Source organism: Podarcis raffonei, chromosome 4, assembly GCF_027172205.1.
Source record: "Podarcis raffonei isolate rPodRaf1 chromosome 4, rPodRaf1.pri, whole genome shotgun sequence".
Taxonomy (NCBI): Eukaryota; Metazoa; Chordata; class Lepidosauria; order Squamata; family Lacertidae; genus Podarcis; species Podarcis raffonei.
Window position 1 is genome coordinate 27,825,587 of NC_070605.1, and position 27,486 is coordinate 27,853,072.

At 42.6% G+C, this 27,486-nt stretch overlaps 1 protein-coding gene across 3 annotated transcripts in view; it reads right to left on the reverse strand.

Annotated features, from left to right (window-relative positions):
• FLT1 (fms related receptor tyrosine kinase 1) overlaps nt 1-27,486 on the reverse strand; it is a 139,794-nt gene that overhangs the window by 27,261 nt on the left and 85,047 nt on the right. For all 3 annotated transcript variants that reach the window (XM_053385957.1, XM_053385958.1, XM_053385956.1), the window contains 5 exons: nt 26,636-26,926; nt 21,065-21,211; nt 17,698-17,829; nt 6,083-6,189; nt 4,172-4,307 (listed from right to left, as the gene is read on the reverse strand). In XM_053385957.1, the coding sequence (XP_053241932.1) occupies nt 4,172-4,307; nt 6,083-6,189; nt 17,698-17,829; nt 21,065-21,211; nt 26,636-26,926 (813 nt within the window). The remainder of the gene's footprint in view (nt 1-4,171; nt 4,308-6,082; nt 6,190-17,697; nt 17,830-21,064; nt 21,212-26,635; nt 26,927-27,486) is intronic.

Below are 27,486 nucleotides of genomic sequence, written 5' to 3' on the forward strand. Positions count from 1 at the left end.
GGGTAACTCCCAAAACTGGAATGAAGCAACTGAAGGCTCTGAAACAGAAAGGGAACATCAACAAAGTGCACCCCTGCACATAAAAACAGTGATCATGGTAGCACTGCAAATAGGAAATGGATAAAAAGAAATGAAGAAATTAAAATAATGTTGTGATAGGGGTCTATGATATAATGTTGAACCAAGGGGAGGGTGTGGATGACCCTTTCCTGAAACAAATTGTAGAAGTTTCCAACCAGTGGCTAATGTCCCCTTGTGACAGAGAGGGTGGTGGCCTCTCAGCAGCATTCAGTACCATCGACCATGGTATACTACAGCAGTGACTCTGTGGAATGATAGTTGGAGGCACAGTAATACAGTTATTCCACCATTATTTCTACTTCTGTAATGGGTTGGATGCTTGAGAACAAACTGAGAGTGAATCCCTACCCAACCAAGGCACTGTGGATTGGTGGTTCATGAGTCCAGGAATTGGGGAAACTGCCTCCTCTAGAAGGGGGTTGCCCTCCCATTGAAGGAGTTGATTCATAACTTTGGGTCCAAACTTGTCACTGGAGACCCTGTTGTTTTTAGTGGCTGACAGTGTCTTTGGCCAACTTCAGTTGCCTCATGAGCCATGTTCATCCCTGGATACAGATAACCTGGCCATGTTAATTCATGCTCTGTAACATGCCATATCTGAAGATGTCCTTGAAGATAACTTCAAAACTGCAGCTGCTAAACTCTTAAGTGGAGCACTGAACTGCAGCCATAGGACACTGGTTCTTAAGAAACCGCACAGGCTTCCAGTAAGTTTCTGAACTGCATTCACCTGTGATTTCTAAAAGGGTCCCCACTTCGCCGCAGCGGAAAAGACCCGTTTCGCGCGGAGCCAGTCCCTCTAGTTCAGAGGGAGTCCGCCATTGCCGATGGCGCCACCCCAGAAGTCTCTGTAATGCTGTACCACTTGGGCAATGCCCTCCACTCTCAGATCTGCCAGATGCAAATCTTGTTTTAATTTCAGTGCCAGGTTAATATCTGGTCATTTTTAATCAAGCTTTGAGTAATAATTAATCCCACTACTTAAGATGTAGTGACTGTCACTTCTCTTTTAAGATTATTTATTGTTTTATTGTTCATCCACTCCTTATCTCCTATTCACAAACTGCCATAGTTTTAGAACCATAGTATAAGAAACTGTTCTAGGGTATTCATTCTAGAGTATTAATAAACTGTAGTTCTGTGAATAATTCTTGTTCTTATTTATTGAATTTATACCTCACTCTTCCTCCAAAGGAGAGTTTAATAGAGGAATCTCTATTAAAGAATTCTCAGTATCCTTGCCAAATTATAATTCCTCATGTTCTTTGAGAGAAGCTATGACCATTAAAAAGGTATAAAATCCAACCTTTCATTCAAGGCATTTACATACCTCACTTAATCATTAGCATTTCTACAATGCCATCAGTATAAGAAGTTGTAAATATAGACCCTAAGGAAATTTAATCAGTCATGTGAATCAATGGATGAAAGGAGCACAAGATGATTTAGACAGTAGCTAGCTCTATGCAGACTTTTAGGATCCATGGTTAATGAACATTGGGAGAAGGAAGGAGATCTTGCTCACTGACCCTGCTCCCAACTTCCATGTGTTCACCTCTGGAGGTCTGAATAGAATCTATGCTCATACGTAGACTCTATTGAGAACTTCACATCAATTCATGGAGGGTGGGACTGGGCACAATCCACTAGCTACTTCACATGTTATTTCACATAGCTCAGTTGGTAGACTCTTAATCTCGAAGTTGTGAGTTTGAGCCCCATATTGGGCAAAAGATTACTGCATCGCAGGGGGTTGGACTAGATGACCCTCATGGTGCCTTCTAACTCTACAATTCTGAATCCATGATTCTGTGATTCATCATCTGGGAATGAATGTCTGGAAGTCAGGCTCACCCCGCTCACCCTCAGCCCCGGGCAGTTACTGAACTAAGACTAGGCTGCAATCCTAAATACACATTCCTGGGAGTATGTCCCAGTGAGCTCATCAGTGGAACTTATTTGAGTAAGGTGCTGTTAGCAACATTACAAATTAATACACTTGTCTGGTTCACAATTTATAGCTATGCATTACAATTAATAGGCCTGATAAAGAAAAGGTGGAAAGTGTAGAAAGAAAATATGTGTGAGACTAAAAAAAAACTTCCAACAACTAAACAAGAACACGTCGTATTTACAAGATAATAGCAATACGAGCTGCCAAGGTCAATGAGAGGTTGGACTGACTTCCATGTAACTGGGACTTGTGCGGGAGATGATTTAGCAAACAGGCTGCACCCAGCCAACTTTTCAGAATCTGGTTTTCATTCATGATCACAGCATTCTTTCCTTGTTTATGCCATTCCCCCAGCCCCCTCCACACACACATTTACACTGCTCCCATTCCAGATTTGTGCCTCAGCTTTTACATGCAAGATGGAACTGAATTAACTAGTTCCTGCCAAGGAGAGGAATTCCATACTGCATGCTCCGAGTACCTGGTTTGCCAACAAGTGTAGGCTGGACAGGGAGCTATAGTCAAGGAGGGGTCCCTGGCAAGTACATCTCTCTGGTACACAGGCATGTGTTAGAAAACACGTTTGCTCTCTTCACACTTTGCATGGCTGAGATGTACCCTTTAAAAACATGTTGGGCTACAGTCAAACAGGAACATGCTTACTTACGAGCAAGACAAAGAGGTCTGCCTCCACGGTCAGAGGCAGTATGCTTTTGAATATCAGTTGCTGCTGTAAACAGAAGGAGGAGAAAGTGCTCTTGCACTCAGGTCCCGCTTGCAGGCTTCCTATAGGCATCGGGTTGGTCACTGTAAGAACAGGTTGCTGGATTTGATGGGCCTGGATGTTCTTATGTTAACACCCATCAAATTGAATGAGACTTACTTCCTTATAAAAAGGTAAAGGGACCCCTGACCATTAGGTCCAGTTGTGGCTGACTCTGGGGTTGCGGCACTCATCTTGCTTTATTGGCTGAGGGAGCCGGTGTACAGCTTCCAGGTCATGTGGCCAGCATGACTAAGCCGCTTCTGGCAAACCAGAGCAGCGCACGGAAACGCCGTTTACCTTCCCGCCAGAGCGGTACCTATTTATCTACTTGCACTTGACATGCTTTCGAACTGCTAGATGGGCAGGAGCTGGGACCAAGCAACAGGAGCTCACCCCGTCACGGGGATTCACCTGGGGCACCAAATATGACAGGTGGGCAGGACCACCCACCTGCCAGTCACTTGATGTCATAGTGACATCACTGTCTGGACTGATTCCCTTTTACATTTGGAGGCCAGGGCACAGGTTTGTCTAACTGCTTCCAGGATTTTTAGTCCATGGGTGTCTGATACCCAGGAGGAAACTGATAGTAATTCCTGTTACACAACAATTCTTCAACACTTGTGAATGCATCCCTTGGAGGAAAATAGTTAACCTACAAATCGGTTATGAAACAGTGACGCTCAGTTTAGTTCTGCCCCCTCAAAGGGATGAAATGTGCAGATGCTGTGATCCCTACATCTGGATTCTAAATGCTTCTGCAAAGGCCAGATAGCAACAATTGAACTGAGAGTTATTTTTAAAGCAATTCCATTTCAGAACCAGAGGGCAACAGTAACAATTAAGGGGCATAATCTTGTTTTCCGAAATAAAAACAGTACCCATTAACAGAAAAAAAAATAGTTGATAAATAAAAGCTGCTTTGCAGCATTAATCTGCAGTGTTAACCTGCTGCTTAAATCCATCTTCCCCACCTTGGTGCCCTACAGCATGAGCAGTGGTCAGGATTAATGGGAGTTAATGCAAGGATATAAGAAGAGCCTGCTAGATCATGCCAATGGCCCATCCAACATCCTGTTCTCAGAGTTGCCAAACAGATGCTATGGAAAGCCCACAAGCAGGACTTGAGTGCAACAGAACTCTGCACACCTGCAGTTCTCAGCAACTGGTGATCAAAGATGTCTTGCCTCTGGCAGTGGAGAGAAAACATAGACATCATGGTTAGTAGCCAAAAATAGCCTTATCCTCCATGAGCTGCAGTCGAGCAACATCTGGAGGGCACTAGGTTGGGGAAGGCTGGTTGAAACCCACATTTTGTTATTACCAACCCAGAATCGCATGCAATAGTAGAGAAAGAAGCACATGATTACCCAGTTTGAGCCTTTCCCGGGCGAACTCCCATTTGCTGGCCTCATAAGGAAGTCGTTCACATTGTTCATCTAAGGGGACTTCTTCAGGATCCATTATGATCGATAAATAATCTGTCTTTATTTCAGAAGAATAAGGCTGGAAAATAATGTTAAAGATCCCCAAGTCACTACAAAATGCACAGCCATCCTGAGTAAGTTCTCCTGGCTTTGGTCAGGAAGGTGATTGGTTAATTGGATATGACTGCTGCACCTCTTGCCATATGGATACACATTTCATGCTCCAATGTACAATCTGTTAAAGATGCTTCATTTTAACATTGCCATGTATTTTTTTCATTCTGGTGATATTTCCACCACCTTCTCTCATATATATACTGTATTGCATGCTTGATTTCGTCAATTAAATCCATATGAAGACCTCCTCAAATAATTGCCATGTGATAGAGATTCCAGTCTGTACTTTCAGTTGAGTGTATTTTCAGAAAAATGACTAACTACAACCTCTAAAAATAGCTTTGGCAGACAACTGTACAAAAGAAAATACTGGCATATGCAACAGATGAGTTCAGCTGTCAATGCTTGTTGCTTAAAAAAAGTCACCAAATGCGGTTTGAAAGTTGTGCAAGACTGAGATGTAATCTGCAAAGTATTCACCAGTAACATTTTGTGTACACATTTTTCAAATGTTCAAGAATTCATATTTCCCTGTAGGCTCTTGCCTACGCAATATTATTTCCACATAGTGATGCCTAGCAAGTAATTTAGACTCATTAGGCTGTTAGAAGGATTAAGGCTGCAATCCGATGCATACATACATGGGAACAAGCCTTCTCAAACTTGGAGAGATTTACTTCTGAGTACATGTACTTCTGAGTACATGTGGATGGGACGCGGGTGGCGCTGTGGGTAAAAGCCTCAGCGCCTAGGGCTTGCCGATCGAAAGGTCGGTGGTTCGAATCCCCATGGCGGGGCGTGCTCCCATTGCTCGGTCCCAGCGCCTGCCAACCTTGCAGTTCGAAAGCACCCCCGGGTGCAAGTAGATAAATAGGGGCCGCTTACTGACGGGAAGGTAAACGGCGTTTCCGTGTGCTGCGCTGGCTCGCCAGATGCAGCTTTGTCACGCTGGCCACGTGACCCGGAAGTGTCTCCGGACAGCGCTGGCCCTTGGCCTCTTAAGTGAGATGGGCGCACAACCCTAGAGTCTGGCAAGACTGGCCCGTACGGGCAGGGGTACCTTTACCTTTACCTTTTACATGTGCACAGGGTCAGCCTGCCTATCTATGATTCAGGGACAAAGGGAACAGTTTTTTTTCCTGTGTTAATGGGACGACTTGAATTGTCTTTCAAAGCAGCTAAAATTAGTGCATATAAGCTGTTATCTAGCTAAGAATCTCCCTCAAGCCAACACAAATAAGCATTGAAGATTTATCTTACTTTCAGTAAAAATGAAGCACAATTTGAAGTAACATATTTATAACATTGAAATTATTTATTAGTTTTGAAATTATTTCACCCCCATAAGCCAGGCTTTGGATAAAGGGACACTGTCAGGTCCATCCACTGTAAGGTGGCTGTTTCCAGTGGAATGCCATGTCAGTCTGGATTTCTACCTGTGATGAAGTATGACAACTGGCAGAAATCCACTACGACAACTGGCAGAAATCCACGTCTTTCAAAAACAGAAAGGAGAGCAGTTGTGTGACCACAGAAACAGTTAAGGGTATTGTTGCATCTTAAGACAGGGGTTGGCAACCTTCTGAGAGCAACGGGCACATTTAGAATTTTGAGAGAGTGCTGGGGGTGCCAGTCCCAAAATAGCTGTTTTTTTTGGGGGGGGGGAACATAACACAAAAAGGCATATCTCATTTGGAAAACCAGAAGAGGCTTCAGTGCCAGTGCCTTTGGCCTCACCTTTTTAAGCTTACGGATGAAGAGTGTTAACAGAAGCCAGAAGAGTGTTGCTGCCACACAAGTGCATGTCAGTGTTATCAGCTCCAGGTTTGAGCTCTCTGAAATTCCTGAAAAAAATAAAATCACAATTAAAATGTAATACTCCGATATACCACAGTTGTTACTAACTCCTATCATGACATTTATCTGAAACAGGGAAACAGCACAGTGGATTTTGCTGCACTAGTTGTATGTGGGAGAGTGATAGTCTGGGAAGACTTATTGAACCATACACACAACCAATTTTCATTGGGTATTATAACAACATGGGGCCTTTGAAATGTGACCTGAGCCATGTCAAGGCCTCTATTCTGTGAGCAAATCCTGTGTCGCTGGGATAACATTTAAAAGATCCAAGCACAGGAGCTGATCACATAGTTTTTTTCGCTTAGCTTTCTCTTAACATTGCCTGCATATACGCTATAACTATAAAGCACATTCAAAGCACCCCCAAAGAATCCTGGGAACTGTAGCTTACCCCATCAGAGCTACCATTCCCAGCACCCATAACAAACTACAGTTCCCAAGATTTTGGGTGAGTGTGTGTGTGTTTTGTTAGGGTGTGTTTTAAAGATATAGCATACACAGCCATAGTTTGTTTGTTTTACAAATTTATTGAAAATTTTAAAAACAGTTACCAAATATAAAGTGTTGTTTGTCTTCTAAGACAACTACATGCACAGATACTAAGTCTTGTATGCAGTCATTCACATGGCATCAAAACAAACTTGAAAACTCTTTTACATTGTAGATCATCCACAGGATATACCTTGGATATACCAAAGGAATAGTTGAGGGATTGTAGATGCCCAGGGGAAAAAACTCCCAGGACTGGTTCCCAGACTCTGATAATTCCTTTCTTTTACAAACCATTCTCTCCCTTTTGAAAGGCTCAGAGCAAACACAGAAAAGTAAGTGCCTATCACCTGTTCTAGCTATGCATCTCATTGTTATTAAAACAATGAATATTAATCATCAAATGGAGATGTAATCACAGACCTCTGTGCTAGCCAGTCATTTACAAGTATGTGCCTCTCACTTGTCTGGGTATATCTAATCAGCAATTGATTACATTATATCTTAATATCACTCAAGATCCATTCTGATTATCATATCCACTCCCAACCAATGCTCAAGGTCCATTTGCAAAACCATTTCACTGCACTTCCTGGGGCAAGGGTGGCTTAAGCTGGCCAGATTTCTAAGGCTGTAACAGCATAACCATACCAGTTTCCATTTTTGAAAAGGAAAAATGTTCCCCTTTTCTTTTTGCTGCAAGGCTTACGGTACAGACTCCAATATGGAATCAGTGACTGTCATTACACCACAACAGAAGCCTCCTTACAGTGGTGCCTCGCAAGACGAAAAGAATCCGTTCCGCGAGTCTCTTCGTCTTGCGGTTTTTTCGTCTTGCGAAGCAAGCCCATTAGCGGCTTAGCGGATTAGCGCTATTAGCGGCTTAGCGGATTAGCCGATCAGCTGATAAGCGGCTTAGCGGATCAGCTGTTAAGCGGCTTAGCGGATCAGCTGATAAGCGGCTTAGCGATCAGCTGTTAAGCAGCTTAGCGGCTTAGCAGATCAGCTGATAAGCGGTTTAGCGGCTTGGGAAAAAGGGGGGGGGGACCCCGCAGGAACTCGCAAGACATTTTCGTCTTGCGAAGCAAGCCCATAGGAAATTCATTTTTCAAAGCACCTCCAAAACGGAAAACCCTTTCATCTAGCGGGTTTTCCGTCTTGCGAGGCATTCGTCTTGCGGGGCACCACTGTACTTCCCTCCCACTTCCTCCCAAGATGTAGCTGCTTGACAGCCTGAGTGGCCCGTAAACACTTGAAAGGAATTTCCTAATTCCTGTCAGGCTGCCCCATAGGGTGTGAAGCATCACTATATCTGTCCTCAGACTAATTAATCATTCAACACTTGAGAGAGCTTAGTCCCAAATTTTCCTTCCTTTGCATGAGGCTTAGAGAGGTCAGATTTTCTGATTGGCTGCTATAAAGCCTGGCATTGTCTAGCTTGTTAGATACGGATCAGTCCAATACTCAGTAGGGTTTGGCCATCCCTTCTTCCTACCAGACTGCTTTGCTCTGTTAAAGGCAGGACCCCGGAAATTCAAGAGAGCTCCCACTCCCATTTAGAACTGGCTGACCATGTTTCCTGTTTTCTTCCTGCTTCTTTGTTCTTGGACTAATGTGCTTAGGAGCAATGGATTTCAGCCATCTTCCACTCCCGTCTGAGCCCACCATTTAAATCCTTTGAAGTAACTTAAAAGAGAAAGACTCTCATGAGATTCCTACCAGGTATCTTATTATCAGTCAAGCAGAGTAGAAATACATTTGAGTAAGTGTCATGGAGCCAGCCAGCAACAAATCACACAAAGTAAGTGAAGTTAACTATTTATCAGAAGAAACAAGGTCTGCTCAGGAGTGCCAGGCCTAATGAGCACAGCAACTGCTCTTGGTAGGTCTCCCGCCTCTGAGGCACTTGTGGAGACTGAGGGTCCCCGTCTTCCCATAGCTGTCTTAGTCTCCTCCTCTGCTGGGTCCTTCCCAAGCAATCAGAGGCTACAGCAGTGTGCCTGTCTTTGCTTCTCCCACTTCATACTTCTCCTGGTCCTGGGAGATTGGGGAGAGAAGAGCTTCTCATAGCAGGATGGGGAGACATCCTGGCTTCTTCACCAGTCTGACTCATCTCTGCCTCTTAGCCTCCCTTCTCTCCTGCCTCCACTTCTGATTCTTATTCTGGACTTCTCTCTGCCACAGACTCTTCATGCTCACACTTCAGCTTCCAACACTTCCTCCTCTGAGTATCCTCCCTCTTCTCCTTCTGACCACTCATCATTTTCCCACCACCAATCTCTGGGCTCTGAGTCTTCTTCCATTAGGGTTCCCCCACTTGTGCCTCCCACCATTCCTCTGTGTCTAGCCAGTCCATCACATCAATAAATCTTACCTTTTTTGTTTTTATGCTTTTAAGACAGATTTTTAACTACCTTCTTTTCTCTGAATTTCTTTAAAATCAGTTCATTTTTCTCTCAATCTGCACTGCTATGTCTTTTGGTTTGACCTTGATATATTATCAGTTTACTGCACTTGCACGGCCGACACTCAGATGATTTGAGGGTTTTGGTAAGATAATGGAATCATCCCTGGTGGCTTGGGGGCAGAAAACTGCTTGGACCCATGCTTTCTAGGCACAGGACAAGCGGAAGTGTGGGTGAGATCCGCCCATCTCAAAAACAACAGCAGCCCTTTCCTATGTGGTTCTGCGAGGTTAAAGCCTGAAAACGTCTCAGGAAAACATACGGATCAATATATGAAGGAAATATGGTGAAGGGTAATGGATCAGCTCAAACAACCAAAGGAGCCTAAATCTGAAAAATATTAGAAGCCAATGAGCACGCTGCACCGGAATATTAGCATCAAAATATTCCCTCCATGCATTTCCTGCAATCACCATAAATATTTCTGAAACAAAATACAGCTTCAGTTCTTACAAGCAAAACACAAGTTTCAGCTTGTGTCCTAAAAATACTTCTGTAAAAACTCCTTCCATGCCTCTTACTCCAAGTTTCTCTTCAAATGTCATTCCAGTTTAGGACTTAATAAGAGCATGCAGCAAAGAAGAAATGGCTGGCAGAACTAGTTTGGAACATGATTTCCCAGGTTCTCTTCTTGCTGCTCAGGCATCCCAGCTCAGCATCAGTCTTGGCAGAGGAAAGAGGGATGATTAATGTCTTCCTTGTGGGGTCCTTGGCTAGCCTGAAGGTCCGTGATGCTTGTTTTTAAGTGAGCCTTCAAACCACTGCTCACATTCTGGATATCTTTCAGCTTTTAGTCGCTACATCTCCAAGACAGGATCTCGGCAAAGTAATAACTTGAGCCTTATTTGTTGCCAGATATTTAAATTAAATCCCATTTTCCTCTCATAAAGAGCAGGAAAATAATAATTCCTGAGTGTTTATTAAGGGAGGTAGCAGCCGACATTAATTCCCAGCCATGTAAACAGCCTTTTTCTGAGCCAGCCTATTGTTCCATATAAATCACAAGCATCTAATAGGGAGGCTGCTAGCACATCACAAAAAGCATCACCAAGGGAGAGAGATACAAATTTGCATAACGTTCTGTAAGTCTATGTAAATGTGGAAACAATATACTATAATTTAAATAGAAATACAATACCCCTCACTATAGATGACCTGTGTGCCTGTTCGGTCTGCTATCCAGGTGCAAAGCCTTGATGGGCAACTTCCAAGGCCCTTGCCCTCTCACCCTTCTTATCATTCTTTAGCTTTAAACCAGATTTGGACTAGACTTGGGATGTAATCTGATATTAACATGACTGTTCATTCAGCTTTCCTGAGATCAAGATTGCAGCTGGGAGGTACTACTTGATCTGGCCCTGACTTGATGTCTTCTATGCTTATGGTAAAAAATAATAATGTCTGCTACTTATGCTGTTTTTTGTGCATTTTATATTGGACTTCCTTTAATAATGTTTTCTTTTGAAATGTTTAAGTTTTTTAAAAACTTTGCTGTGTTAAATGTGCATTCTGTAGTTGACCTTCTGTAATGTTTTCTTTTGAAATCTTTAACATAATATTTTAGTTTCCTGTAAATTATGTGTGTATTCTGAATTGTTTTATTTGATGCTTTAATGTAGGTTGTAAGCCACTTTGCGATTATTTTTTCTTAAAAAGGTAAAGTGTTATAGAAATGAAATGAAGATGAAGAATCATATTGAACACCTACCAGTTTGCTACAGTTTCCATCTCATAATGTTGTTCTTTCAGTTTCCTGAGCTTCCTCTGCAGTAAGTTTCACAATCCATTTTGAAATGTTCATGTCAATTTGCATAACAAGGTGCCAATTAATAAAATCAATTGGGCTGCCTAAGGATACTTGGGTTGCACGGATGAGACTCTTACCTTTGTACAGTGAGCTACATTCCACCCACATAAAAGTCAGAGGCTTCTACACATGTACACATATATCTCCAACCTCTAGGCAAGTAAGAATAATAGAATCATAGAATTGTAGAGTTGGAAGGGATTCCAAGGGTGATCTAGTCCAACACCCTGGAATTCAGGAATCTCAACTAAAGCATACATGACAGGTGGCCATCCAACCTCTGCTTAAAAATCTCCAAGGAAGGAGAGACTCTCATGGGAGTCTGTTCCACTCTCTAACACCTCTTACCATCAGAAAGTTCTTCCTAAGGTTTAGTTGCAATCTCCTTTCTTGTAATTTGAACCCATTGGTTCAGGCCCTATCCTGTGGAGCAGAAGAAAACAAGCTTGCTCCATCTTCCATTTGACAACCCTTGAGATAGTTGAAGATGGCCTTCATATCTCCTCTCAGTCTCCTCTTTTCCAGGCTAAACATACCCAATTCCCACAACCGTTCCTCATAAGGCTTAGTTGCCAGGCCTGTTATCATCCTGATCGCCCCCTCCTGCATATGTTCCAGCTTGTCAATATCCTTCCTAAGCTGTGGTGTCCAGAGCTGGACACAGTACTCCAGGTGGAATCTGACCAAGGAAGAATAGTGTGGTACTATTACTTCATTTGACTGGGACACTATACTCCTGTTGATACAGTCGAGAATAGTATTAGCTTTTTGTTGCTGCATCACACTGTTGACTCATGTTAAGCTTGTGGTCTACAAAGAGCCTTAGATCCGTTTCACATGTACTACTGGGTGTCCTCCATCTTATATTTGTGCAGCTAGTTCTTTCTGCCCAAGTATAGAACCAGTTACCTCATTCAGCCCACATTTTACCAGCTTCCTTGTGAGACTATAATTGGGGACTTTGTCAAAAGCCTTGCTGAAATCAAGATACACTATGTCCACAGCATTTCCCTGATCCACCAAGTTTGTAATTCCATCGAAAAAAGAAATCAGATTGGTCTGGCATGACTTACTTTTGAGAAAGTTTATAAGGGTGTTGAACAACAGTGAGCCCAGGACAGAACCCTGAGGCACCCCACTTGTAACATTTTTCCAGGAAGACAAATGGAATTCCCTGTCTCTAAAGATCCATTGAGCAATGTCTTGCTTCCTTTACACTTCTGGATTAAAATATTGCTACACACAAGACCTTTGTGTGGCTGCTAAATGAACCATTTTGCTACTGTTCAGTTGTATAATTGTAATATTTTTGTGGTTTTATCGTGTATGTTTTTTAAATCCTTCGTTCAAATTTATTTGAAAACTTACTTTAATGCGAAAATGGTTAATAAATTTACAAAATATATTAACATGTGTAACAGCAATTATACCACCTCCTAAGATAATTGCTAGACAAGGGTGTTCACAGTGCAATCTTCTACTCAAATGTAAGTGCCATTGAATTCAACAAGGCCTATTTCCAGGTAAGTGAGGTTATAAAAAGTTCAACTGAGTCCTACTCTTCATTCATCTCTTCTTGATACAAAAATAGCACCTAGTTCTATCAGCAGAGAGACTAAATAATTTTTAAAGGAAATAAGGAGGGCAGACAGTTTCCTTCCTGCTTGAATCACAAACTGTTTTTCAAATCTGTCAAACGTAGGGACAACCCACTGATGTAATTTCCCTGAAACTACTGGCATTACTCCTGTGTGAATTGTGCATGCACTGGCCTCACAGTCAAATACATTGTACTTTGTTGTACACTACTCTGCCATTCCCAATGAAGTGTAGACTTGAAACGTTGATGATTACCTTTTGTTAGGGGGAAAGAACCTCAGTTGGCTATGTATTTTTATCGATTTTGGGGGGGCAGCTGCTCCTTCCTGCCCCCCCCCTGGCCATACCCATGCTGAACCATCCCCTCCACCCTCTTCCAGTCTTTTTTTGTTCTTTAGTTTGACTTTTTGTTGATAGGGTTGTGCTGATATAACCTGATAACATTCAATTAAAAACATTAATAGAAAAGAAATTGGGGTGTTCCTAGGGCAGAGCTCTTATCAGGGGCTCAAACTGATGCCAAATTGAGTTGAGGGGCCTTTGCCCATCACTTTACAGGGCTGCCACCAACCCCTCCCCTTTGCATCTGCTGTAACACATAGTAAAACGTCCCCTGTGTTCTCCTGACACCACCACCTTTGCATTTCTCTATTCCTACACCACGGGTTGCTGTTGGCAGGGGCATGGAAACAGAAAATGGGATGTGGTCAGGAAATAAGGTAAGTTTTACTATGTGTTTTAGAACGGTAAAATTATACATAGAATGGTCATTTTCAGCAATGGCCTCATGTTTCCTAAAATGTGTAATGTACCTTCCATAGAATCCTAGAATTGTAGAGTTGGAAGGGACCCCAACTCAACAATTCTATGATGCTATGAAAGGCACATTACACATTTGTTTTGTTTTATTAATTTAATCCATTTATGAATTGTTTCCCATAAAATAGCATGGTTAATATTGTAGATCTTTAATTTTGCTGGAAGTACCTTCTAGACAGGGAGCATCTACCTTTCATCAATGAGCATCATGTAAACTGCATCCTTAAAACAGGGATGAGAAACCTGTTTTGTCCACTCACTCCAATTTTGTTAGTGTGCAACTCCCATAATCCCTGATAAGGCCATCCTGCCTGGGACTGATAAGACTGATAAACCTCGGAGGGGAAGCAACACCGGTTCCCTATGCCTGAGTTAGAACCTTGGTGGAAATCCGAGGGACTATCTGGGTTCTTTAGCCACTGTTGCTCAATAGTGTAGCCCAAATCTTTTGAGGAAGAGAGAGATCTCACTGTAACTGGAACACACAGTTAGACTGTGAGATTTACTGACACAATATGTTATTGAAGATGAAAACTCAGCAGGATTTTTTAAAAAAAGAGTTAAATACCATTAAGACAATAATAATAATAATAATAATAATAATTTATTATTTATACCCCGCCCATCTGGCTGGGCCTCCCCAGCCACTCTGGGCGGCTTCCATAAAAACCAAAAATACAGTAAAATATTACACGTTAAAAACTTCCCTGAACAGGGCTGCCTTAAGATGTCTTCTGAATGTCAGGTAGTTGTTTATCTCTTTGACATCTGCTGGAAGGGCATTCCACAGGGCGGGCGCCACTACCGAGAAGGCCCTCTGCCTGGTTCCCTGTAGCTTTGCTTCTCGCAATGAGGGAACCGCCAGAAAGCCCTCGGCGCTAGACCTCAGCGTCCGGGCAGAATGATGGGGGTGGAGACGCTCCCTCAGGTATACTGGACCGAGGCCGTTTAGGGCTTTAAAGGTCAGCACCAACACTTTGAATTGTGCTCGGAAACGTACTGGGAGCCAATGTAGGTCTTTCAAGACCGGTGTTATATGGTCTCGGCGGCCGCCCCCAGTCACCAGTCTAGCTGCTGCATTCTGGATTAGTTGTAGTTTCCGAGTCACCTTCAAAGGTAGCCCCACGTAGAGCGCATTGCAGTAATCCAAGCGGGAGATAACCAGAGCATGCACCACTCTGGCGAGACAGTCCGCAGGCAGATAGGGTCTCAGCCTACGTACCAGATGGAGCTGGTAAACAGCTGCCCTGGACACAGATTTGACCTGTGCCTCCATGGACAGCTGTGAGTCCAAAATGACTCCCAGGCTGCGCACCTGGTCCTTCAGGGGCACAGTTACCCCATTCAGGACCAGGGAATCCTCCACACCTGCCCGCCTCCTGTCCCCCAAAAACAGTACTTCTGTCTTGTCAGGATTCAACCTCAATCTGTTAGCCGCCATCCATCCTCCAACCGCCTCCAGACACTCACACAGGACCTTCACCGCCCTCACTGGTTCTGATTTAAAAGAGAGGTAGAGCTGGGTATCATCCACATACTGATGAACACCCAGCCCAAACCTCCTGATGATCTCTCCCAGCGGCTGCATGTAAATGTTGAAAAGCATGGGGGAGAGGACAGAACCCTGAGGCACCCCACAAGTGAGAGCCCAGGGGTCTGAACACTCATCCACCACCACCACTTTCTGAACACGGCCCAGGAGGAAGGAGCGGAACCACTGTATGACAGTGCCCCCAGCTCCCAGCCCCTCAAGACGGTCCAGAAGGATGTTATGGTCGATGGTATCAAACGCCGCTGAGAGATCCAGCAGAACTAGGAAACAGCTCTCACCTTTGTCTCTAGCCCGCCGGAGATCATCAACCAGTGCGACCAAGGCAGTTTCAGTCCCATGATGAGGCCTGAATCCCGACTGGAAGGGATCCAAATGGTCCGCTTCTTCCAGGCGTGCCTGGAGTTGTTCGGCAACCGCTCGCTCAATCACCTTGCCCAAGAATGGAAGATTTGAGACTGGGCGATAGTTGGCCATCGTGGCCGCATCTAAAGATGGTTTTTTAAGAAGCGGTTTAATAACCGCCTCTTTCAGCGGGTCTGGGAAGGCTCCTTCACGGAGGGAAGCATTCACCACCCCACGAAGCCCATCGCCCAGTCCTTCCCGGCTAGCTTTTATAAGCCAGGATGGGCAAGGATCCAGGAGACAGGTGGTTGGTCTCACTCGTCCAAGCAGCCTGTCCACATCCTCGGAGGTAACAGATTGGAATTGATCCCACTCAACTTGACTAGACAGAACTCTAGCACTCTCCCGCCCCGGCCCTGCTCCCACGGTGGAGTCTACTTCTTCCCGAATCTGAGCGATTTTATCTGCAAAAAACTTTGCAAAATCATTGCAGGAGAACATGTGGCCCATACTGGGCCCCGATGTTGCAGGTGGTTCCGCTAAATTGTGAACCACCTGAAAAAGTCTCCTGCTGCTGTTTTCTGCAGATGCAATAGAGGCGGTGAAGAAATTCTTCTTCGCCGTCGCTATCGCCACTTGGTAGGCTCGACGTTGAGCTCTAACCTGTGTCCGGTCAGATTCGGAATGAGTTATCCGCCACCGGCGCTCTAGCCGTCTCAACGATTGTTTCATTGCCCTCAGATCCGTGGAAAACCACGGGGCTGTCCGGGCTCCATGCAATCGGAGAGGGCGCTTCGGAGCCAAACAGTCAATAGCCCTGGTTAACTCCGCATTCCAGCGGGCCACCAGGGAATCAGCTGAAAGGCCATCAACATGGGATAAAGCATCCCCTACCACTCTCTGGAAACCATTTGGATCCATTAAGTGGCGGGGGCGGACCATCCGAATTGGTCCCACCTCCCTGCAGAGGGGATGGGTCGCAGAGAAGTCCAGTTGCACCAGGAAGTGATCTGACCATGGCACTTCTTTCGTTTCGCTTTTACTTAGTGTCAGATCACCAACATCCATAGAGGTAAACACCAGGTCCAAGGCATGTCCGCGGCTATGGGTTGGGCCAGACTTATTCAGGGACAGCCCCATGGAGGCCATGCTTTTCCACGAAGTCCCGAGCGGCCCCTTGTAAGGTCGTGTCGGCATGGATGTTAAAATCCCCTAGGACGACCAAGCTAGGTGTCTCCAGGAGAACATCCGCCACGACCTGAAGCAGCTCGGGCAGGGAATCCTTGGTGCAGCGGGGAGGTCGGTACACCAAAAGGAATCCTGTACTGCCCCTATTGCCCAACTTCCAGAACATGCACTCGGAAAACTGGGTCTTCCCAATAGGACGCCTGGTGCAAACTAATGACTTCCTAAAAATCACTGCAACCCCCCCTCCCCGCCCACATGACCTGGGTTGCTGTGCGTAAGAGAAACCTGGTGGACAAGCAGCAGCAAGGACAGGCCCATCTGCTTCATCCAACCAAGTCTCTGTTACACATGCCAGGTCAAGTCCTCCATCCATGATCAAGTCATGGATGGCAGTGGTCTTATGAATCATTGACCTGGCATTGCACAGCAGCACCTTCAGGTCATGTGGGTATCCCTTGCTGATTCTAGTATCCATCCGGTCAGGACCAGACCCGGAGGCAGGAATAGTCCTCAGACAACGACTAAACCTGCCCCCTCTGTAATGACGTGGTCTAGTCTTAGCGTAACTCCTCCTCCTACCCGTGATCACTGAGATCGGTTGCCCCAGTGCATCCCCCCCTGTGGAACATGCCCCAGCCATTTTGTGGGCTGGGGCCCACTCCCCGGCAGCCCTGACCCCTCCCCCTAAGAACAATATAACACCTTAAACAAACAAACAAAACCAATAAAACAATACAAACAAAAAAATAACAAACAATACAAACAATACAAACAAAAAAATAACTCTTAAATGTACCATCAATTGGGCAAATCTTAAGCTGGATCAGACAGCTCAGTCTACACTGAAATCAAAGACACAAAAATGACAAATATATCTCATCCTGGCCTCTAGCAGACTGGAACAGGAAATGAAACAGATCGACGTCTTGAAGGAGGCTAAATATACTCACCCTCCTTCTACCCTGACCCTACGTTTGTTGGGTTGCAGCAAAGCTTATTTTCAGGTCAGTATAAACACATTCTGATCTAGCATTTCCCTTTGGCTTCCTTTGTGACCTAGTGCATTTCCTTTAGTTAAGGCTTTGTTTGAAAAATAGTGCAGACAGTCAACAAGCCACTTTACCTGTTCCTCCAGGAAGAGCAAGTTCTCCTCCATGAAAAGCAATGGGGACTTCTGAGAAGATCAGAGAGGAAAAACAAATCAAATAAGACACATGCAATGCTTTACCTTGTATGGTGATGTAAGCTGAACTCTCCACTGTTCCTTTTAGGTTGGTAGCAACACATTGGTAGTGTCCAGCATCATCCTCTTGCACTCTTTCAATCAGTAGACTCTGGCTTCCTGGCCCTAACATTATACCTGTGGAGTGAGGAGTATTTGAAATGAATTATAATAGTGCACAAAGAGGAAGGGTTGTCTGGGTAACAGAATCATCTTCTGTAGGAAGCAACCCAAAAAGAAAGCATATTCTAAGTATTCTCTTGTGATATTACCTGCTTTCTAGCCTTTTTCTATACTTAGAAATGAAAGAGGTTTATTTCATGGGCAGTAATAACTTGGAAGTCAATGGCTTGAAAGCTTCTGGTGGGTGGTGACTGGTGATACACTCACCTGCTTTGAGGCGGGGATGGGGGGAGGCTGAAGAAAAATGGAAGGTAGTTAACAAAGGAGACAGAAGTCTGAGGGTGCTTCCAGTCTGCACCAGGTTAGTGAGGACCACTTGCTTTGTAATATTCTCCCATATATACAGAACTCCCTGTGTACCTTTTGGACTGTATCTGTAGGTTTCCCCCTCTGTGTCAGATAACTGGGGTAAAATAAATGTTGTTTACTTTATATAATACATGGAAGATGGATCTTCCTCAGGAGGTTGTGGACTCTCCTTCCTTGGAGGTTTCTCAGCAGAGATTGGATGGCCATCTGTCATGGATGCTTTAGCTGAGTTACCTACGTTGCAGGGGTTGGACTAGAAAGATGACCTTTCTACTAGTAAGACAGTGGGGCCACAGGAAGGAAGCAAGGTTGGAAGGGGGCCACGGTTGGGAAAATGTTGAGAAACCTCGGTCTAGATTGCACCCTGTGCCTTGTGGAGCTGGGTTGACACTGCGTGATGCTGCAAAGGGGCTCTGAGCCGCTCAGCAGCACCAAACGGCCCCACTCCACTAGGCGCTGGGATGGATTGCACCCCACGCTTTGCAGAGTCAGGCCCAGGCTGGGCCCAGCATTGGCAGCAGCCTTAGCAGCAACAACAAGCAGCTCCAGCTCTCACAGCTCTACCCACTATCACCCTGCCACTGCACTTACCTAAGTTGGGGGTTCTGGATCTCGGGCTCTACTGGTCAAAATGGGAGCCTCAGCGATCGCCCTCTCCTGCCGGAAACAAACCAGGACTGCTCCAAGAAAACACATGTGGAGCGCTAGGCCCTGGTCGGCCACCCCCTAACCCTCTTTTGATTGGCCAAGCCAATAGCCAGCCTATCGGGATTTTTTAATTCACTTTTCACTTCCCTCTGTGGTGCCCTAGTCTTGTGCTGTGGCCCCCCATTTACACAATTTTCACCAGTGGCCCCCTTTGAATATCATGGGGGCCCCCAGGAGGCCATACACCCCCCCAGTTGGGAAAAGTTGGTCTAGAAGAGCCCTGAGATTTTGCAACTGGAATCTCAGCCTATGTTGTTTCCTTTGAGCAAGCTGCAAACTTTGCGATCAGCACACTCTCTGTATGGGTGCATCTGAGGCTGTCCCTTTCCTGCCCAACGAATTTAGTAAATAAATAGATTTTACACACATGCGCAAGACACTGAACTCTTTCCCCCACCAGGAAACTGACCTTGTAGTGGCTCCCCCCGGAGCTTCTCACTGCCTGGGAAAATGGGGTGGGAGAATGGTACAATTGTAAATGTTCTTGTATGAGGAGACTGACCTTAAGGAGCTGCTTACGCTATTAAATAGCTAAAAATAGGTGTGGGGGTGTGTGGCACTGGTCATCATGGAGGAAATATGCTATGAGAATACTCTTCCAGATGTTGCTGCTTTCTCCTCTTTCCTCAGCGTAGGCCATAATAATAATGTAATTGCAAGACAGACATGGCTGTCATTTATAGTATGAGGATGTTTTACAAAGCAGTAGCAAACACACTCTCCATAATACATGTTGCTCTTACTGTTTGTTTCCATAAATAAACCAATATAAAGCCCAATGCACATTGCTGATAGTCTACAAATAATAACGATATATTGTTGACATAATAGTTTGAAATGCTGCTGATAAAGTATTCTAAGCTTGAGAAGTGAATATGGTATCATAGAGCTGGAACCTCAACGGTTATCTAATTCAACCCTCTGCCAATGCAGGAAATCTGTGTCCCTGGTAGTTGTCCATCTGTTTAGAAACCTCTATCCCCCTTTTTTGATGGTTGCTGTCTTACTGTATTTGAACTATAAAAATAATAATTCTTATATTTATTGGATGACAGGCAGTCTAGAAATATTTTAAATAAAATAAATGACAGGGATGCAGTCTTTGGTCATGCCCAGAAATCTTTGGACTGTACATTTCAGTGTTAAGTGGGGATTTCCCCACCCCCCCTCAGTAAAAAAAAACAAAACCCCAGCCCCCCCCCCGCTCATAGAAAACTTGCATCTGAGGGAAAATACAGGCTATAATGCTTGTCACTGAGCTACTAGTTCTCCATGAGGAGGGATTTTCTGGCTGGGGAGGGTGAGCCTTCAATCTAGCAATACTCCACATTTTTCAATGTCAAATTATACTTTCTAGTGAGTAGATCGGTCTCCAAACTCTGGCACAGTGTTATAGGCAGGGGAGGTGATGTGGTCCCCCTCAAGCAGTATGCTTGAGGATAACTGTCAGACTTATGGAGGCAGTCGAGTTTCTTTTAAATGCTGGCGGTCAGGTTTCTTTTATTGGGAGGGTCTTTGGACACTTGCCTGCCAAGAACACATTAGATCTAAGCATTCTTGAAGTACATTTAAGGCACTTCCAGATGGCAGGTCTTCCAGTGATTGCAGGGTGCCAACAGAGGAAGTGCATGAGGAAGTTGCTCATAACTTGTTCTCTGCAAGCCACCCTGGAAAATGTTCTTTGAAGGGTGGGACTGAAAAAAAATCTGCCATATAAAAACAAACAAGATGTATAGCATGGCGTTTGGAACAGCGATGGCTGGCTTGGTGCTATTGTCACTGCACTGATCAAAGCTGGATCTGCCAGGAGGAAGAGGGAAGCAGATGATTCAGATGGCTTATTTTGGATGCAATCAGGGAGCATCAAATGGTCTGTACTCAGTCTATTGTACTTTTAGCTTGGGCCTGTATGAGAGTGAAATTTGGATATTCTACATATTCTACAAAATATTTTGGCTGACTCTGTTGTTGAAATGAACTACCAGTGGTCCAAACAGGAATAAGTGCAGCATCTGTCTAACCAGTGGTTATCACTCGCAAAGGCACTTAAGTTGCTGTGAGGAGCAACGGCCATCTAGTTCTAAGAGTAGATAAGCCTAGAGATGTGAATTGCAAAGCAGGCCCCATGTTACTGTGTCATCTAGAAATAAATTATGGCGAGTACTGCACTCACCTGGCTCTTGCTGTAGCTGTGCGTTGTTTTTGAACCAGGATATCTGAGGTTCTGGCACACCATGAACAAGGCACTCCAGACTAACAGAGTGACTGCTGTTGACAACCTGATCAGTGAGGTTCCGCAGCAGGTACGGTGCTTCCTGAGCTACAAAACACATTGACACATCAGTTAGCATGTTTCTATAGCAGTGACCTCCTCCTTTAAAAAAGCTAAAATAAAAATAAAAAATGCTTGCCCTATACAAGCTATAGCTTTTTCAGCTGTTTGATACTTATTTCTGTTTGATATATATATGTGTGTGCACAGTGTACATCTAAGCAGTTGCTGTAGTAGCTCAAGAGAATGAGAGTTTCAAAATAGATCAAGTGGTGCCTGTTGAATTTGTCCATGTTGTTTCTCTGGGTACATGGAAAATAATATCCTGAATCGACCTTGGTACTGTACACAGTATCACTCCATAATCAATCACTACTAACAAGAGGCAGCACAATACAAATCAGCCAAGCTGGTTGGTGCTTTTATTTAAAAATTTGAGGCAAGTTCTCTACAAAGAAGAATGCAGGCTTTTCTTTCCAGTTTGAAATGTTTTACAATTCTGGAAATATTTGCTAGCATCATCAACCCAAAGCACAATAGAGTACTGCCTGTCTGTATTGTGAATGTGGTTTGGATTATTATTATTTAGACTGCATACACACTATACATTTAAAGCATGTTTAAAGCACATTACTTCTTCCATAGAACCCTGACAACTGTAGTTTACACTCTCAGAGTTATAATTCCAAGTACCCTTAACAAAACTACAGTTCCCAGAAGTCTTGTGGAGGGCAACATTTAAATAAATTGCATAAGCTATAATATAATAATAATATAATATAATATAATATAATATAATATAATATAATTATAATAATGACAGCCATCACTTGAAAACTAAACAGTACAAGCAGGCATGGGGTGAGAGGGCTTTGCTTAGTTCAACATCAAATAGCCAACAAAAGAACAAGTGAACATTATAACATGGCAACAGGTCAATCTGAAGTCTTCAGTGGACTGGAGAGGTTGTTTATTGAACTTTGGAAATTCTGCAGCTTGTGAACCTCTCAGAGTAGCTTTACCATTTTTCATCCCTTTTAGTAACATTTGGTTACTAAATATGTTTTAATAATAGGCTGCCCAGCACATTTAGACATATAATTCAAGTGCCTTAATTCCACACATGAACCAAGTATAGAATCAAATTGTTTTCAGTGTTATCTCTGCATAATATGGTTTTGTTCTCCACATGCAGATTACCCAGTCAGTCACCATGTGAGATGTTTTAAGGTAGCAACCTCATAAAATATAAGTATGAAAAAGAGACTAATCTAATTAATTAGCTTTCCATCTTCCAGCCACTCCTCTCATCCTTTGTGGTTTTCTTTCTTCCTAAGCAGTTTTGAACAGCCATCTAGCAAATATATTTCTCTATGATTGATATTTCTTGTGCCAATTGTGACACAACCCATTTCCACTCAAATGTCCTGTTCCTGTTAATTGATTTAACTACAGATCTCATGAAGATAACTCACTGCACATGTGATCCTGAAAAATCCTATAGTATCCTGGAGTTCTCTCTCCTCTAAGTTCCTTTAGTTCATTTTTCGGGTGTCCCTACCAGAAATCTTTTAGACAATGTTCACTGTGATAATAAAGAATGCTTATTGGTAGTATAAGATGTTGGTAAGATTATTTTCATTTTGGCAATAATATGCTCCTGTGTGATGTGATCAAGGTCAGAACTGTGCTCACTTGGCTACACAATGGCTTTTCCTCTCTTTGTAGGAAAGCTGGACTCCTACAAAGATCTGATGAGGCTTTCTATCATTAATTATGACAGACCAATTATTTGAAAGAATAACCATTTTTGTAAGCTTCCTTCTGTCCTTTTATATACAGCCTGTTAAAAATATAACATAAAAAATCATTTCTAAAAATAATCCCAGTAACTGAACATAATTTCTGCCAAATATTGTAGTACTGATCCTGTGTCCAGCTAGATTATAAACTGCTTGGTGCAGCATAACCAGGAAACTAGTATGAAGTGTAGTTACGGAGCACTTCTTCACAAATGATCAAGACACCCTCCCATGTTTTCTCATTATTTTCTTTTTTTGTAATGGATTGTGGAAGTTTATATTCTGTTGCCCATTTATTTAATTTCTGTTTCTGCCAAAGTACTATCTATAAAGGCATGATACTTGAAAATGTGTTTGCCAAGAGAAAAAGATGAATGAATCTAACCACATACGGTATGTAAGTTTTGTGTTCCATGGGTTTCTACAGAAAACAGCAGAACCAAGACACTTGAGACAGTGAAACCATAAAAAACAGATGTCACAAAGTCTGTATGTTATTTCTGATTAATTTTAATTTGTTTATAGCCATACACATGTTTTCAATATTGAAAAACGCTTTCTTGCTTAAAGATAAGGTTGCATCACTTTTCACATACTTTCTATTAGGCTATAGCCATAATTAGCTGATTTGGAAATGCTTGATTAAGGCAAGAAATAATTCTTTCCCTTACTCCTACTTCTGTGTTTTATGAATGTAACAGATTGGGATTTTCACAAGCACTTCTAACTAGCTTAGATTCTTTTCATTTGACCTTAGGGTAGAAACCTCTTTTTTATTTCACTTGCAACCATTTAGCCAATTTTGCATACAATTGACAGGGAACTTCTGTATAAATTTCAGTACAGGAGAAGTTCATGGTGGACTGTATCCTTTAACTACAGAAACATGAATGGAATTGCAGAGGGAGTAGAAATTCCTCTGCTACCGTCAAATTGGTGGACCTAGGCCTTCAGTAGCAAGAAGTAAATTAACCCTGAGACAGAAAAAACCCCTCACATAAATATGACCAACAAAGAAAACATTAAACATATCTTGGCTCCTTTTTGCACAGCTCATTTCATTTAACAATTGAATCTCTTTATGAGGCAACTTATATTATCAGTTGAATGACCGATAAGTCAGCAAATACACATCTGAACTTTTAATATGCACTTAAAGAAATACAAATGTAATCTAAAATTATTCTCCACATCATATATGGGAATTATAAATCATCCAACAAAGAACAAAATCCATCCCTTTCCAGTGCAACTGCAGTAATCAGTATTAGCAGTGGTATCTATGCATCAGTTACAATGCAAAAAGGGACTCCTCTAAGCCCCTTTTCTTACACATGATTATTGAGGTTCTTTCATACATTCCAACATGGGTGGTGATGCAATAACAATCATTCAAACTATTCCAGCACATGGTTGTTGAAGCTTTGGCCAACTCCAAGTTATGGAATTGCCAGGATACCTTCCTTTCCTTAGGATTTGCTATAAACCTTTATTTCCACAGGTGAGTATTGTGCTCTAACCTTTCCATTAGACTGTAAATCAGGCTTATATGCTTGCTATTCCAATTCATCCTGTGGAGCTGGCCCACAATCAGTGCTTGGTGGATTGAATCCAACGGTCAGCAGCTTCTTTTGCTTCTTCAAACTCCTAAACTATAGTTTTCAGGCTACTACAAATTCATAAAGTCCTGTCATTGCAGCCTACTTCTTGCCATAAAATATTTTCTGACATATAACTTCTATAGAGATGAGGCTCTCTCTTCCTGTTTTCCTCCAAGAATGCACAGTAAAATACACTTGCTGTCACTGGAATGCAGTTACCAATAATTGGATTGGCTTTGTAACCGTATTAAAAACAGCAGCAGAAAGTTGCTTTGCCAGAATGCATATTGTTTCTGGAAGCTATCATGGTAATATTGAAAAAAGATCTACTGTATACAAAAAGGCTATAGGTGAAATTTCAAGATACGAACAATAATTCTTTTCTTTACCCTGACAACTTCCAGGTAGCTAATTGTTTTCAAATCATTTTAGGCTCCACATAACTGGCATGATGGGGAAATGCTATTGTTTACCAGTTCACACTTGACAAAAGCAATTCCCACGTGAACGACAAGCTTGGCTGGGGGACACGGTCCTGCTACCTTGAAGGAGGAAATGGGTGGGTGAGTTCTCAGGCACCAGAAATTGTCATGTTGTCACCCTCTGTTTTAATAGCAAAGCCACTTTTGTTCCCATTTTTGCTGTCGCTATTGTGATCCCCACATGCTTGGCTAAAAGAATTCTATATAATAATTAATCATAAATGAACGCCCCTCCAAATATAATAGATATGCATTGTAAAAAAATAAAATTATCAGATCTATTAAAAATAGTAACTTCTTTCTTATACAGATTTTATAATACACAGAAACACCTTGAAATAAAATCACAAAATAGAAAGACAAGGAATGCTTAAAAGTAACAAAAATTACTTTTAATTCTTCATCAGTAGTTTAGTCATTTTTAAATCCCCATGTTAAATCCTATTATCATTTGCATATGAAAAGCAATGGTGTGTGCATGTGTATAAATAATATATATCTCATAAAAGCCTTAATTTTAAATTTAGATTTGGACAAATACATTAAACATTTTTCTGTGATGACTGGAATCTCATCAATAGGGGTAAATGTGGTGATTCTCCTTTATAAAGATAGCTACAACAACTATACCATAATGAATCAGGAAAGAGTTTTCCCACTGATGTCAACACACCTTTAACAGTAGCACTGTGATTTATTTGAAAGGGAACCAAAGGGAGGGCACTGGGAAAGCTACCACAGTTTATTTGTTCAAAGAAAGAGGGTCCAACTCTAGTGGGTTTAAATAGTCTAATTCATGCAAACAATACAAGAGGGCTGTGCCTTATTTCAACATTTTTATTTCTTATTCTGCATCCTCAGAGCCTTCCCTGAGAATTGTTGGTTTTCTTTTTAAAAAAAGATTAATATATTTAGTGTAGAAAAATGATTTCAAATAAATAAGCATAAGAACTTGCTCAGCAGGCAATATTTATAAATCCACAAAGAGCAGATTAAAGTAAAAAATACTGTAGTCCAGTCAATCTCTCGAACTGAGCCGTGCTTATTCTGCACTTTAAAGTTAAGTTATAAAATGTCCAATGTTGACCCAAGCCAGCAGTTTTTCTATTTTTTAAAAAAAGTGTTTTCAGTTTATGCAGCTTTGACACTTAGGAGGAGGTCGAATATCAAAGCCGAGGAGAAGGTAGTCCAAAGTTTTTCATTAGCACTTGGTGGGAGACTGCAAAGAACAATACAACATAACACACAAAATTCAGTGCAGGGGATGGGGAAGTCTTCCAAATCCCAACTTCCATATCTTTGTCAAAGCAGAACATATCTTCCTGAGCCAAATGCAAGCCCAGGTTTGGGGGTTTGTTGTTTACTTTCTCTCTCTTTTTGGTTCATTTTTGCATGGCTACTCCTCCTATGTCCAAACCTCCCATTTTTTGGAAGTGTACAGCAGTAATCAATCGAGATTATATGAGAGAACTTTCACTTTTTAGTGAGTCCTTTAATGGTTTATGTTGTGTTGTGTTGTACAATCATTCCTTGTGCTCTTAAATTTGCGGATCCGTGAGAAAACAGCCTTTTTGTTACAGTGCTCACCTCTGACTGTAACGTCTTTCTCTTGAAGCACTTCTTCTCCTGTGTATATGTTCCTTGCTCGGCAGGTGTATGTGCCTGAATGTTCAAGCGAAACGTTCTTGATGCTGAGAGTGAGACCAATGGAATACTCCTTAGTGGCTGCCTTTTTTATTCTTGTTTGGTTGTTAACTGTCCTTGGTAATAACCAGGCAATGTCTTTGTACAGAAATTTGTTGGCTAAACAGGACAACACCAAGGTTTCTCCTTCAATTGGTGCTTTCTTTAAGTTAATATGGAATCCATTTGGCACATCTGTCAAAAAACAAAACGTACTTTTTATTCATAGGGCACAGTCCACCTTCTCCCACACAAACTCTTGCTCTTCCTACCAAGGAAACAATGAAAGAGGACCATGTTTTTGAGCTTCTCAAAGGAGTGAGGGCCTCGTGACTGTGAGGATTTATAGAGAGTTCAAACTCATTTTCAGATTTCTCTTTTATAATAAAAACTGGCATCTAATCATATACGCATAAAATTTCCTTTATAGCCTCTGTATAACTTTAGATTACCCCTTTCAGTTGCCTGATCAGTATTTATGCCTGCATTTGATTAGGTGAGCATTTGAAATGGATTCTAGTTTACATTTGCTATGTTTAAATTATTATAAGGATCTTAGTATAAGTAGCAATTGCACTGAGCTAAATTCTGAGCTACATAATATATAGCCTAATGTGAAAGCTACATCTTCCTGCACAGGGATGGGGAACCTCTGGGCCTCCAGATATGCTGGACAACAACTCCCATCATCCCTGGCCATTAGCCATGCTGGTTGGGGCTGATGGGAACTGGAGTCCAACAACATTTGTTGGGTT